The following is a 15,184-nucleotide window of genomic DNA, read 5'->3' as shown; positions in this document are numbered from 1 at the left end:
TTATAGTTCAAGGGAGAAAGTAGCCGTTTGGGAGAAGTTCGTACGACCCAAACCAACAGTAAGTTTGATGGTGCCGACTCTCCCGCCGGATGGTCCGGCGTAATTTTACTCTCAATCATTCTAGCTCAGTTATTCTTCAACTTCGGCAAAATGTTGTAGTATTCTGCTCCGAAAAAATAAAGTGATACCAAAATCGATATTTAGCTCGCAATGTGGTGGTTTTATGCTAACAACTCTCTAATAAGGCTGAAGTTTTCGGGAGCAGGGTCGGATGTGATTCAAAAAACCCGGAAAAAAATTATACTCAAATAATGAACAGTTTTTGTATTTAGCTGTTAGAAATGAATACGAGGATGGATAAATGAGGGATATACTAATAAACGGTAAATCTGACTTATGGCTAATCGCAATTTCAGTTAGACGACGGTTAGACTGTTCCTTCACAATTTATTCACCCTGCCACGAGTAACCAGGGGCGCGCCATTTCTTTAAAACTAATTGGAGTAGATTTGCGACTTGGATCACTGTAAGTACTCCGCAGTTCCTTCCAAAAAAAAGCTCCCCACATACGTAACTTCGGTTATTTAGTTGAAGATATTCCAGCAAACCTACCTCTGATATAACAAATCGACATTTATCTCGCTAGCTACGGTTCGCCATCATCCCATGTATAAGTACCCAACACGTAACGTAGCTAGGTCACAAACAAGGAACAGGCCAACTCGATCCCATTCACCGCTCTCCCCTCTCCGCAGTAGCAACAACGACGAGCGTGGCTGCCGTCCATAGCCATGTCTCCGACGATCCTCTCCGTGTTCTGCCTCCTCCTTGTTCTCCAGGGTACGTACGTGTACGCCCTTCTTTCCTATCTTTAAAACTAGGACTAGATTAGATTAATTGTTACCCCTACTCACACAGACAATTCCTGTTTCTCGTTTCTTCCTTGACCTATGATTTTATATTTTGTGTTTTGCCTTGCGCGAAGTAATCGCTGATAGTGTTTGCATGGACGATTGGTAGCAGCTGCCCGTGTGGAGTCTGGAACAAACTGGTACAATATGTTCATGTTCGGCGACTCGTTTGCTGACACCGGGAACAGCCCGGGATCGGGTACCGGCGTGCCGACGCGCCTGTCGCGTGCGTGGTTCGATCCCTACGGGTTAAATTATGAGGACTATAATGGGCACTGGCAGGGGTTGAGTCCAAGCGGCCGCTTCTCCGATTTCATGGTTCAGTCTGATGTTATTGGTATGTACCTTACTTCCACTTGCGTGCAAATAGTAACTGATTTACTGCTGCCAGCCATTGTATGCATTAATCAATCAGCTTGCATATGCACTAACGTACCTTATCATCGATTGATTGGTCATTGCAGCAAAGATTATGGGGTTTCATGAAGCCGCTCCAGCGTACAAGCAATCTAATAATTTTTGCCACCCGTACGGCATGACCTTGGCCACCGTCGGAGCCGGCGTGTTCTACACGCCCGACGAGACGCCGACGCTTGGCGAGCAGGTCGACACCTTCAAGAGGTTAATGTACGATGGATTCATCTCGAGTACGCGCCTCGACGGTGCATTCCTGTTCGTAGCCATCTCCGGCAACGACTACATTCCGAAGATTAACCTCTTCGGCAACACCAGCACTAATAGTGTGAGTACAATTCATAGTAGACCGACACATCCTAATGTGAGTCGACGTTGGTGTCATTTCTGTTTGGATATCACTGATGATCGACTTTCTTGCTTGTACGCAGATCATCCCATTGACCCCTTACATCGAGAACGTGACGAACGAGATCGTCGCCAACGTGCACCGCCTGCAGAAGCTCGGGGCGCAAAAGATTCTTGTTAACAATATGCACCCGCTCGGTTGCATGCCTCGGCACACCAGGGTGAATAACCACACACGTTGCGAAAGCCACGGCAACTTTATCGCGACCGCTCACAACAGCATGCTGCAACAGAAGTTGGGCAATAACAGCAACGTCCTTATACTCGACCTCTACACGGCCTTCACAAACGTCATCAATAACCAGACACCAGGTAAGCACATGCAAGATGTCATACGTGTGTCCATCTGCCAATATATCCAATCTCTTAACTCTGACTTGTGATTTGTATTTTGATTTGGAATCACATGTGAAGATTCGCAGCGGTTCACGTTTAAGTTGGCGCCGAGCTGCGAAGCCAATGAACCTGAGGGGTTCTGTGGCTACCGCGATGGCAGCCTGCATCATTTTTACGTGCTGGATGAGGATCATCTCTTCAAACACTTCTACTGGGACGACATGCACCCGACGAGTGCAGGCTGGAAGGCTGTGATGAAGCAGCTTGAAGGCTCCATCAAATCGTTCATGTCATAGTTGCATGGCTTTGGATTTTTTATCAGTTCTTTTAGCTTCTAGCTTTGGTCGCAAGATTGTGCCATATTAGGGCAGAAGTTTGCGAGAGTATTCTCATGAATATAGGATTATGCATGCTTTCACGAATTAATATCTTGTCCGTGTTCACAATTGTGCACTAATTTACAATATTTTCTTCATTTTTCCATCATGATTTGTATGCCCGTACGATAGTGGCTCATGAACATGCTAGCTAGTCCTGGTGTGTATTCACTACAAGAAATATGTTAACTTGTAACCTTTTCTCACTGACCCTGGACGAACTCGTCTTAAATCTATGAAGAGGTTGCACCAAATGGTCGTCGACTATTCGGCGTGTCAAAACCCTATAAAATTATGAAAAATTCAGTAAAAAAGGTCATGGTTTTATTATATGAATCGTCATAATCTCATCCACACCGTAGCCCCTGGCTCTTTGTTCTATAAAGTTGTTCAGGCTGGCGTAAGCCCGCCGTAGCCCCGGTCAAAAAATAATAATCTCATCCACACGGTTTAGAACCTTTTATTCAAGTGATTATGAGCAATTTATTTTGTCGTAATTGCTAAATTATAACGTAAAAATGTTCAATTTCCACCTATGTATGGGACCCACCTGTCATATGAACCTTATGGAAGTTACGAAGCTGAGATGCAGCCAAACGACCTTACATTCAAGCGATTGCGATAAATTTAGATCGTCGTAATTGTTAAATATAATGAGTGGGGGAGGGCGCGCACCTCAGCTATTTTGCATACATTACGTGTGCACGTGTCAATTTCCACCTACTGACCTACGCATGGGACCCACCTATCATAGGAACAATATGTAAGTTAGGAAGGTGAGATGCCGCCATACTAACACCAAACAACTGCCATGCGGCATGTGTGGGCCCATGATTTTTTAACGGGTATTCAAAATAATTTTTTTTTATCAAGAACAATAGAAATAAAGTGAACAGAAAAGTTTGAACTCAAGACTTGGTACAAATCATTCGCTGCCTCTAGCCAACTATACCAACACATCCTTAATACATCAATAGACTTGGTTTTTATACATAGTAAAGCTGAGTTGATGGCTATATCATATAATATGAAAAGTTTTTCAAAAAATTGGGTATTCACCTGAATATTCATGAATACACATGGGCCCGCCCATGCCATGCGGGCCACAAAGAACCATTTTTTTTGTTTTTGGAGAAGGCCCATGACACTGTAAGATGTGGGATCAAGTCCCACACGATACGTTTGTGGAACGAATGGAACAAAAATAAATAGTCTGCTTCGAACATGGAACCTTGTAATTGCTAAATTCTAATGATTGGGAGGCCACCTCGGCTATTTTGCTTACATGGCGTGTGCATGTGTCAATTTTCTCCTATATATGTATGGGACCCAAATGTCATAGGAACCCTATGTAAGTTAGGAAGCTGAGTTGAAGCCATACTAATGACACCAAACAACTGCCATGCGGGCCATGAACAGACCTTTTTCTAAAATGGGCCACGAGACTGTAAGATATGGTTACAACCACCCTCAATCGATTTGTGGAACAAAAACAACCTTTTTTGAAAGGCCATGACACTTAACATCGAACAAAAACCCAATAAATATCCAGTACACCACACCATTGCACCACAGAGTCTCGTGTCATACACAACGACACAAGAGCATATTTAACCCTACAGTCAATTAATGGGCATTGGCCGCGCTTCAACAGGCCTCCGATTCTCCTGTTTTTCTTCTCTTTAGCTGCTTCACACCACCAAATGGGCTAAAAACCACATCCATCAGAAATATCATATAAGAGGATAGGCGGCGGAAAATATTTTGGTGCACCTACAATTTAAAGAAAATTGGTTTTTATTTTAAGAAAATAAATAAAATGAGATATTTGTATAATTTCACCGTACATTTTGCCTACGATCTTGTATTGAGATGGCCCAAAAAAAATAATTTGGTTCATCTCTATGAAATTCGAACTTTCATGTTGGTGGATTCGTACTTTGCATCATTTTGTTTATCTCCTTATTTATCAATGTTCCTTTCAAAACGGTGAGCAGATCGTTCTTCGCTATGTGTTGAATCTTGCAATATTCTTTTTGGATCTCTGATGAAATAGATACTTGTGAACCTAAAAAATATTTTTCTAAAAAATCATGGAAAAGTGTCAAACACATGTAGTTCAATTTAGACCCACTTCCTAATAGATCGGCAACTATTTTTTCTTTTTGGAGAGAGGTACCTAGAAATCTTTTGAGATGCAAACAGTTGGTGATTTCTTTACATACAATGTGGTTTAGTATTTTTGAAAAATTGGGTGCTCCAATATTGGAATGGTTTTGGTACGTGTTTGACAAAAAAATCACATTTAGAAAATAAAAAAAAAATTGTGCAAAGGCAATGAAAACCCCCAACATTAACATTGTTTGCCATTACAAGATGCACATATGTGCATAATATGAGGTTATTTGAACAAATTATTTCATGCTTTTGTCATGACCTAGCTCAGTTGGCTTGATTACCATAAAACTTAGTACATGGTAGCTCATTTCTAAGAAGGTTTCTGTAGAATATTTTTGACACTCTAAGTTTGTTATTTTACCTAACAACTAGGTCACATATGATAACTAAGCGAGAAAGATTTCCATATTTTGATATTTTTCGAACTACTTGTGTTTAATTAAATATGTGGCCAAAAGGAGGGGCATGAACTTTCTTACCTAGGTCATGAAAAAAAATCTATGTGTATCTATGATGAAAATTTTACTTGTGTACCTAAAGAATATTTTTGTAAAAACACGAGCAAAATATTAAGCACATGTAGTTCAAATTTGACCCAATTTGGAATCAGTAACTATTTGTCTTTTTGCTAAGAGGTACCTAGAAATCTTTTGAGATGCACCAAGTTCATGATTTATACATATAATGTGGCGCACCAGGATGTGGTACGCCACTGGTAAATGGGGACCAAAATTTTCACCCCGTCCCGTGGATTGCCTTTTCAGTTTTGAAAAATAAAATAAAATGATAGAAATTTCAATTTTTGAAGTGCTTATAGATGTCCATATGTTATGTGTTCTCGTTGTTTTAAAAATTAAAAAACATGAATTTTACGATTTTTTAGATTCCTAAAAATCAAAAAGGAAAATAGTGTTTTTTGATGTTTTAGATTTGACTATAAAAAATTTAAAAAAAATAATACAAAACTTGCATGTGGTGCACCTTAGTACTGTTGCTGGTGCGCCCCTTGTACTTTTGAAAATTCGAAACGGCCACCAACCCTGCCTCCTCCCCCCTTATCCCCCGCCACACATCTCTTATCCACAACATCCCTGCCACCACCTCCTCCTCCTCCTTGCCTCCAGTTCTTCGTCCTCCCTTCTCCTATTCTTCCTCCTCCATGCCTCCTCTTCTTCCTCCCCGCCTCCTCCTACCTACATCCTTCCTCTATTTCTCCTAAGATCTAGTCCATGTATCCTTCTCCTGTTCTCGGCCTCCTTCTCCTTCCCTCCTCCCTGCCTCCTTCTCCTACTCAATGCCTCCTTCTCTTCCTCCATGCCTCCTCTTCCTCCTAAGATCTCTGCCTCCTCATCTTCCTCATCCTCCTCCTGAGATCTGCTCAACACTACTGCCACACCACATGTGGAGCTCCCCATCACAGACAACGTACCAAGATGTGGAGCAGAACAAAAACGAAATCACACAAAATCATATAAAAATCAGGAAAAAAATCAAAAAAGTGGTGCCAGTTTTCAAAATTATACTGGTGGCACACCAAGTGGTGCGCCACTGCTACCACCTACAACTTGCGCACCACCTAGTGCGCCACTCGTACGTGCCCTAGCAGTGGCACACTAGGTGGTGCGCCACAGGTGGTCGTAATTGGTGAACCACTGATAAGATTTTTCCTAGTAGTGTGACCTAGCTCATTAAGTTTGAAAACTAATAAAAACTTCCTACATGGTAGCTCTTTCTGGATCTATGATGAACAAACAATGAAGCAATTTTAGTTCAAATTTGACCGACTTCCTACTGAATCAGCTGGATTTTTTCTACTTGGTGAGACATTGTTGGAAAGATTTTGACATGCAACCAGCTGGTGAATTGTACATAAAATGTGGTCTAGTATTCTTCAAATTTTGGGTAATCCGGTTTTTGAATGGTTTCTTGGTAGGTGCTTCGCAAAAAACCCCGTTTTTGGCACTTGGGAAAAATGAGTTTTTTTGTGGAGACAATGAAAATCTCCAACATCAACATTGTTTGCAATCCCAAGATGCACACATTTGCACAATATGGGGTCATCTCCTCCTAGTGCGCTCTTCAACATAAGATAAACCCTAATAAACCTGGCAAAGCGTAGTCTCTCTCCCTCTTCCCCCTATCTCAATTGATTCGAACACCCCTTGCAACAATATGTGCCAACTGGATCCCGCAAGTGAAAGTTAGACTGAAAGATCCCAAAATGACATGTTTTCCGAGGTGATTTTATATGGATTTGTTTTTTTTCTTCTAACTAGCTAGCAATGTGCAAAAATACAATGATCCTTCATGTTCCTTGTGCTCTTATGAAACTTTTAGGAAATGGTCAATTTTGGAAGGAAATCAAGTCATAAATGAAGATATGGAGCAAATCACTCAGTCCTTAGTGGAGTAGATTGACATCCCAAGAAGAAGATAACTGAACGATCGTATGATATGCCACCGCCCTTGCCTCTTCAAAAAGAACAACTTTCCTGAAGGGGCTAGAGACGAAAAACATTCACAGGCGCCACAGTTCGTCCCCGAACAGAGAAGAAGAGATCCAAAGCAGAAGAACACGCCCTTTGATCCTTGATGTGATCCTCCTCTTCAAGATCCTTCACTCCACCGTCGACACCACCACATAGAAAGATAGAGATTCATTTTTTTTGTAAGAACTAGGGTTGTAAACTCTATTCATATTCAAGACTCTTGAGATTGGGTTTGGTTTGATCTTATTTGTGGCTTGCTACGGTAATACCGAGATGAACTAGCAAAAAATTGAGCTAGAACAGAACATCAGGTTGGACATAGAAAAGGGCATCATGGAGGCCATAATTTGAGCTAGCAAGGTTGCATACGTAGAAAATTGTATTGAGATGCACAAGGGATATTTTTCCTCCAGCTCCGCCCTTGATAGTGGAGACATCAAAGAGAACTGAACACAACTCAAGGCGAACGAGGAAACATTAACTGTAAATGTGTTGGTGCGGTCTCATGACATTAATTTATGCTTGCTATTGCCGAATGCCCATAACAACATGTAATTTGACAATAGTGTCTATTGATCCCGTCATGGAGGAAATAGATGACTCAAGAGTTTCTCGCCCACTTGCATCCTAATATGCTAAATCACTTTCACATACCAATTATATTTGTATATTCATCCATTTGGCACACTCACTATCACCATGAACTGGACCTATCTATGCCACACCTCCCATCTGTAGGAAACTCAACAAACAACTAGCTACATTGTTTTTGTTACTATTTGGTCTTTAATTTAGCTCAATTACTTTTTTTATTATTGCTTCTAACTCACCACCTCCACCTAAAAACTTGTAGTTAATTCATTCCAGACAACATGACACCTTGGGTGCGATAGAAATGTTGAATAATAATACTTGCCTTCCTACTCTCTATGGGTTCGATATATAACTGGAAACACTTCCATGAATTTATGCTCTGGCGACTAGATCGAGCCATTCTGATGGCGGGCATCAATGGATCGATGGAGCAATGTGGCACCCATGCTCTTTTTAGCATTTAATCTATAACTTTCATATAACCACTTTTTTTTTGTAAGACTTTGCATCAAGAGATCACTATTGTGCCACTGCTCAATGATGTGTTCAAGTTGCTTGTGCTGAGATCCATGTCTGTGTTGTATGATCTGCAAGATCATTTCATCACAAATGAGCCATTCGGTGTAGAGAAATATCAAACTATATGATCTACCTACTCTTTGTCAAGCCTGAGATTTACTGTCGGGCACCAGGAGGTATCTTCTAATGACCACTAACGCTAAAAAATTGGAAGAGTTAAAGGATGACACTCCACATTGCTCAAGGAAACCTCGTGGGTTTCAAGCCCACGCTCATGGAGATCCTTAAGTGCAATACGCCATTCCTGAAGTTCTTCATCGGAAAAAGGCTATTATTCAAGGAAATAGGAAGATAATTTATGCAGAGAATAGTCACCAAGATACATGCCACACATTATAGAGAACAAGTTGCTGAACACACAGACATGCTGCCAGATGCAGAGAGATACAACTACACAAGAAGGTTTTATCTGCACGGAAGCGTGCTAACGCATTGCTGGATATAGGTGATGAGCACAAGATGTGGGAGGTGATCGAGGGCGTGTGGTTGGAGATGTGTTGCTTCTCAGCCAGTGGTGCCAAGAGTACCTACACCCCAAGAGTTAGGGCACTGGTGGGGAGTTACTGACCCATATCTGGCTTATCCTATCACACATGGGCATGGAGACCTTGCATGACAGGCTACATAGGATGGAGCTTTCAAGTGGAGAAGAAAGTGCTAGCGCACCTCCATCAAATTCACAGGTTACTGCAAGCTGCATAATCCAATATCTATACTCCATGGTCAAGAAACTAATAATACATCTCTCCGCGATGTGGAAATATTTTATTTAATTTTTCCTTTAAGGAATGTACACTTTTATGGCGAAATTTGGGCAGTTAATGAAGAATACAAGTTGTCAATACTCCCAAGTCAAAGGTCTCGTGAAGAATACCTCCATAGAGTTTAACGAGCAGTGATACAGGCAGAGCCCACCCGTATGGCCGCCCGTATCAGGTGCCACCGCCTCGGCCAATTCAACCATAGCAACTTTTGTGAAGGGACCCATATATAATTTGACTTCTAGACGATCTAAAAAAGGAGAGAGTCATAGTCGCCAACGTCACATCACATCTAAGGAGATCCATCGCCGAGCTGCAGCCATCACCATCTCCACCTCCATAGCCATAGTCCATCTACTTGTAATCTCGATCTCCGCAATTGGCGATATTGTAAGACTATTTGCTATTTATATTGAATCTATCTTTGCAATGTTTATTATCTTTGAAGTCGTTATGAGTGAGTAGTCCTCACGGGTTGTGGGCTTGGGTGAAGCCTCGAGGCATTTCTATGCATCTTTTAGCTTGGGAATATTCTGTTGAGTTCGAATATGATTTTGTTCTTGTTTATCATCTCTTGCCTCGATCTAAAGACTTGTAAGGTACCCAAGTTCCAAGGATCGATCAAGATATTGAGGGGGTATGAGTGGTGCTTCAATCTCTCGATCAAAAGCCAATGACAACAAGGATTAGTATAATAGAGGACATGGGAGCTATTCGGGGTTACAGTAACGTCACTATATGTAATTCTTTGGTATGTTTAATTAATTAATGATTGCTTAACACCCTAGGCTGCAGTGCTGCGGTAGTGGACCAAAAGTCTATATGCTTAGAGGCTAACAAAAGCTATAGAAAATTAGGACGTGCCGCCCACAGTATTTATCCTTATTTGAGCATGACTAATGTTGCTCTTATTATTATTTGTATCCCATATGTATGTACAACTACAGGTGAATTCTAGACACTGTTCTATCTCCATCCATAGATATACAACAAAAAAAAAACAAAAATTTAAGCCCGAAATGTTCGTAACAGAAAGACAAGCAAGGTCTCAAGTTTTCGACAAATAGCATAATCTTACACCTAAGCAAATTCATTCCAAGGTTCGATTAAACTTAGATCTTCTAGGGAAAATCTACTATAATGCATCTGTAATCCGGATCGAATGTATGAGTTACCGTACCACTGGGAAAACCATTTATTTTATTATGAAAAATAAGGCTTATGGACACCATTCACTACTCCCCGGGTCAATCATGGTTGCGTATTTGCCTATCCAATATACATTGACGTTTTTATGCTATTTATTCATTGGGTGTGTTGTTTATTGATGTGGTTTTCTCTTGTTATTGTGCTTCGCTAATGCCAAGGTTGGAGATATTCTAACTATATGAATATGTAACCTACAAGATACATGAGATGGAACAACCAACACGCTTCTTAGTAAGATGCTGCTGGGGCATCTTTCTCTCAACCATAAAGAAATAAATTCTGAATAATGTGATCAACAAACCCATTGGACATTCATGGCCATGCGATGTTCACATGTAATTCTTGTTACATTCCTTCCATTCTACCATGTTTGTAAGAGAGTCGATTTTGTGTGAGTCATTTGAACATTCGGTTGCACTATTAGTGCATTTTGCTACGACCATGTTTTTAGGAGAGTGAATTTGGTGTGAGTCATTTGTACATTGCATTATCATGTTAATGTATTATACTACTCAAAGCTCAGAAATAACAATGGTTTTTCTTCCTCAATCTACATGATTATCCTGTTGACGCATCACTGCTCGGAGGCAGTGCTATGATTGGAATACAGAGCGCTCAATGATGCCAAGGTTGGAGATAATATAACTGTCAATTTTGAGAAACAGATGAACATCAACACAATGGGAGCCACAAGCTGATTACAATTTACAACACTAAAAAAACAAGCTGATTACCTTTGTGCCACTGCTTGGTGACCACGTAGGTGGCCAGTGACACCTGGGTTGTGAGGTTCATAGGCTCAGCAGATGGCGCTTCCATAGTGTGTAACTAGAAGAAAACCCCGCGCGTTGCTGCGGGTAATTTTAGAAAAAAACATATGCATGAAAAGGTAAATGCAATGTGAAAAAAAATGTCGCAACATTAATTAACTTAAACATTCTAAAACTCTCATGTTTACATATATTCTATGTTGTGCAATATAAACTATTTATAATCTTTAGCATGATATTTAACAAATGAGGTCAATGAAAGTTGGGTATTGTTTGACGGAGTGATTTCAAGCTTGCTCTAACATGGCCATCGTGTGGGACTAAGTATAATTTCCATTATAAGGGTAGTTATAGCTTCTCCAATAAGTTTGATATTAAAAAGGGGTCGTACCTCACAAATTTGTGTGGGCTAAAAAGAAGAACATAACTTTTTGTACTGCGAGTCTTTAGAAAGTGAAATTGCTCACATAACATGGCTAAATTATGCTTGCCGAAGACAAAAAAAAATATCATGATTGGGCTTCTCCAAACAAAATAGCACAAAATTCTCGAAAGGGAACTGAACACCAAATAACTGAAAAGTAGTGAGCTAATTATAATCAGCATCGACACAAACATATCATATGTTGGCTGGCACTGAGCCATAACAACTCCCTGCAATCCAACAAAAAGTAATCATCAAATGGTATAGGCCAACCGAAGCTGACTACCACATAAATAGAATCGATTAGACCTGAAACAGGAAATGGTGAGCCGTTTGCTCAATCCACCTCACGCTCAGCTCGATGGTGGCTTATTCGTGCAAAGATGGAAGTGTTGCAGACCAATTTATCCTTCCTATCCTCTTCTGCACATCTCATTGTTGCGTCGCCATGCATGGCCAGATACGATTGAGCAGGTGACAGTGCCACAGTGGCCAAGTGGTGAAGAGTACTTCAGCTGTAATGTAAGAGGGACAGACAGAGATAGATTTGAGCTTCCCAATATACTTTTATAGAGCAAGAGGTAAAATTGACAGTAACTGAAACAAGATGAAAAGTGTCCAAGCCATAAACACCGTGTGTGCTTAGCGTGGTGAATCACTGGTACTTCAAGAAGATGAAATATATCTGGCTTAGTTGGTTTATGGTGGGCTGCAGTTACACGCTATGGGAATTAAAACAGTTAATGAAAAATAAGATGTTGGCGTTACTTTAGGGAAGAAAGAACACTGTGGAATTGAACTGCATAATGTGCATTTTTTTTCTTTTGCCATTAGATGGAAGATTTGCTTAATTAGGTGTTAGATTTATTGACACATGGCAGTTTAGGATTGCTTGAGGATGGATGATGAGGTGGACATCTTGCATGTTGAGAGAAATCAACTTAGTGGGTTGCTCCTATTTAGATATTATAGATCTTCCATGAAGAAGGCTGGAATTGCCTGTTGTTCTCCAAAGTGGAGCAACAGAAATAGGGCCCAGAAGGGCACTAGCTGGTGACGAGTCCTACCAATGTAGAGTACTCAGCGTGAGCCGGCCAAGGACGAAGACGGTGACCGAGTCCTCTAACAGACTTCGGGCGCGTTTGGTAGCCTGGGCCTGATTCGTGGCTCACTGGCGCAGCCGTGCAAGGTCACTTGCGCGTCCAGAATGAGCCACGAACCGAAATTGGCCTGTTGTTTGGTAGGTCGGGCTGCATCGGCTGGGCCAAAAAGGACTTTCTGTTTGTTTGCCTGCAGCCAAGCCCAAATCTCGATGGAGATGACATTAGGCCTGTTTGGTACCATCCATGCATGTCTACGGTTACCTCTTCTATACGACGGGTAGCCTTACCAAGATATCACCTCCTATCACACAGAAATCACAGTTCATGATAGTTGCAATCAGTTCACGAAATCATCCCTAGCTACTACGAATGGTAGTTCATAACACGAGGCTCCCTAGCTACTACGAATTGCAGTTTATCATTACGGGATCGTTGAACAAACGGGGATCGAAAAGGGTTTGAGAAACAGTGGATCATAGGGGTTCTTCTTCTTCTTTTTCACTTCTTCTTCTTCTTCACTTCGTCTTCACTTTGTCTTCACTTCTTCTCAGATGGTGGTGTTGCCTCTGGCTTCCCACATTGCGTCTGCCTACTCTCGCCTCTTCACCTTCCAGGCATCATTGTCGCCTGCTTCCACGCCATGGCCGGTCTCTACTTCATCAAAAGTGACAACCTCTTCGAAGAACTCATCCTCGCACCAACATAGGATCCAGTTGTGAAGAATGCAGCACGCAAGGACCAGCGTTACCTGAGTGTCAAACGTATGTAACGGTTTCTGGTCAAGGACCTTGAACCTGTTCTTCAATGCAGCAAATGCCCTCTCAATGGTGACTCTAAGCCTTGAGTGTCTGAGATTGAACAACTCTCTCGCATTCAGAGATCGGTACTTCGCAGAGAACTCGTTGAGGTGGTACCTTGTTTTTCTGAAGAGAGGTAGAATTCCAGGTCGGCATGCATATCCATCATCTCCAAGGTAGAACTTACCATCAGGGATTTGCAACCCATCAGGCCTTGACAAGCTATCGGCCAGGATGCTGGCATCATGAGCTGAACCCTCCCACCCAACAAACACGTAGGTGAACCTCATATTGAAATCCACAGTTGCTAGCACGTTCTGGCTAGTGTAGTGCTTTCTCCCGCGGAATGCTACAGACATTGATCTAGGTACCTTTGCAGTGACATGAGTACCATCAATAGCCCCAATGCAATCCTGTAAAAAAATTAATACACAATCATATTTCTGATAGTAGAACACATCTGATAGGTAGAAGGAACATGATTTTGTACTCACCCTGAAATAGGGGAACCACATGTAGCTGTTCTTGATCTTGGTTGGTGTGTTTATTGATGTGTACAACACCTGCTGGAAGTACCGAGAGATAGTCTCCGTGGATCGCCTGAATGTGTTATGGATGACTCTGAACCTCTGGTTATGACCGACCACATGAAGAAACATTGCGACTTGTTCTTCGACAGAGGTTGTGGATGCTATCAGTCAACACTCCTCTTTCCCTGAACGATTTCACAAGTGTGAAAGGGGCTCTTCTCATCCGTAGCATCTGGACTGGATGGCCTCTACGTCGTTGCAGTTGTAGATGTTGTTTAGGTTGGCAATCCTCTCCTGATCTCGTTTTAACATAGGTCTGTATGTCACACGAGGATAAGCAGCATGCCTAACTGCTCTGTTGTGCATCATCAGGATCCAGGCTTGTACGCAAATGATGAGTGATGCAGCGTGATGCACAAGCTGGAGCTGGTCGGTCTACTCAAACAAGATCTATGCATTAAGAACGGTCTTATCGAACCCAACTAGTTCTACGAACATGAATCGAACACTACAGTAGAGCAGAGGAGTTTCCCCTTACCTCCGTCATGGCGGACGATGGACACGACCGAAAGCCGCCGCAGATGTGCGCAAGCTCCGCCGCGGCTGGAGAAGAGGACCCTGGCCCGGTGCCGGTGACCGAAGGTAGATGTGCGCTGCCAGATCTGGATCGCCGCCGCCGCCGGTAAGGAAATTGGGGGATTACAAAATTTGGGCGGGGGCTAATGGAGAGGGTAACCGAAGAGGGAGGTTACCCCTACCTTTGCCGCGCAATGCCACTGGGATTTCGGCTTCTCCCGCCATGCCGAGGCGGAGCTCCCGCGCGAAGGGCGTTGTCGATTCTCGTCTCGCCAGGGCCTGGCCCTGGAGAAACTGTCAAACCGGGCGTTCATCCGGGGCCTGTCCCAGGGGTGCTTTAAAATCCATGCTATGCAACAACACGAGTGCGTCCAGGGAACCAAACAGCCCGAAATATGCTGGGCTGATGCGAACCAAGAGACGCACAGACTACCAAACGCGCCCTTCATGTTCTTGTAGGCTTGTAGCGAGACGTGCGAGCAGCCGAGAAATGTGTACAAAGACCAAAGGGGCAGTGCATCGCTGTTTCCGTGAGGTAAAAGCTTCAGTGTCATCTTCGCCGGTCTTCAGCAGAGCAACGATATCTGGCGCAGCAGTTGTGGTCCAACTGGTGGGCTCGTCGAAAGAGATTGAGGGCTGGTCCCAGATGTACTAACCTGTGGACTGATAGGGCATCACAAAGTACATGCTCGGAGCTTGGTAATATTTATTTTTACTTGGTTTCTCCT

At 42.4% G+C, this 15,184-nt stretch overlaps 2 protein-coding genes across 2 annotated transcripts; one reads left to right on the top strand and one right to left on the bottom strand.

The window, feature by feature from the left end:
- The first annotated feature begins 791 nt into the window (after nucleotides 1–791).
- Nucleotides 792–2,432, top strand: LOC127329617 (GDSL esterase/lipase At5g03610-like). Its single transcript, XM_051356107.1, has 5 exons — nucleotides 792–840; nucleotides 1,021–1,248; nucleotides 1,376–1,653; nucleotides 1,757–2,045; nucleotides 2,148–2,432. The coding sequence occupies exons 1-5, from the start codon at nucleotides 792–794 to the stop codon at nucleotides 2,363–2,365; spliced, it is 1,062 nt and encodes a 353-aa protein (XP_051212067.1). The 3' UTR covers nucleotides 2,366–2,432.
- A 10,710-nt stretch (nucleotides 2,433–13,142) lies between these two features.
- Nucleotides 13,143–14,009, bottom strand: LOC139835875 (uncharacterized). Its single transcript, XM_071825765.1, has 2 exons — nucleotides 13,845–14,009; nucleotides 13,143–13,763 (listed from the first exon to the last, which is right to left on the bottom strand). The coding sequence occupies exons 1-2, from the start codon at nucleotides 14,007–14,009 to the stop codon at nucleotides 13,143–13,145; spliced, it is 786 nt and encodes a 261-aa protein (XP_071681866.1).
- Between the last annotated feature and the right edge of the window lie 1,175 nt (nucleotides 14,010–15,184).

Source organism: Lolium perenne, chromosome 2 (assembly GCF_019359855.2).
Source record: "Lolium perenne isolate Kyuss_39 chromosome 2, Kyuss_2.0, whole genome shotgun sequence".
Lineage (NCBI taxonomy): Eukaryota > Viridiplantae > Streptophyta > Magnoliopsida > Poales > Poaceae > Lolium > Lolium perenne.
The sequence above is the reverse complement of the archived record's forward strand: the minus strand, read 5'-3'. Positions and strand labels throughout refer to the sequence as shown.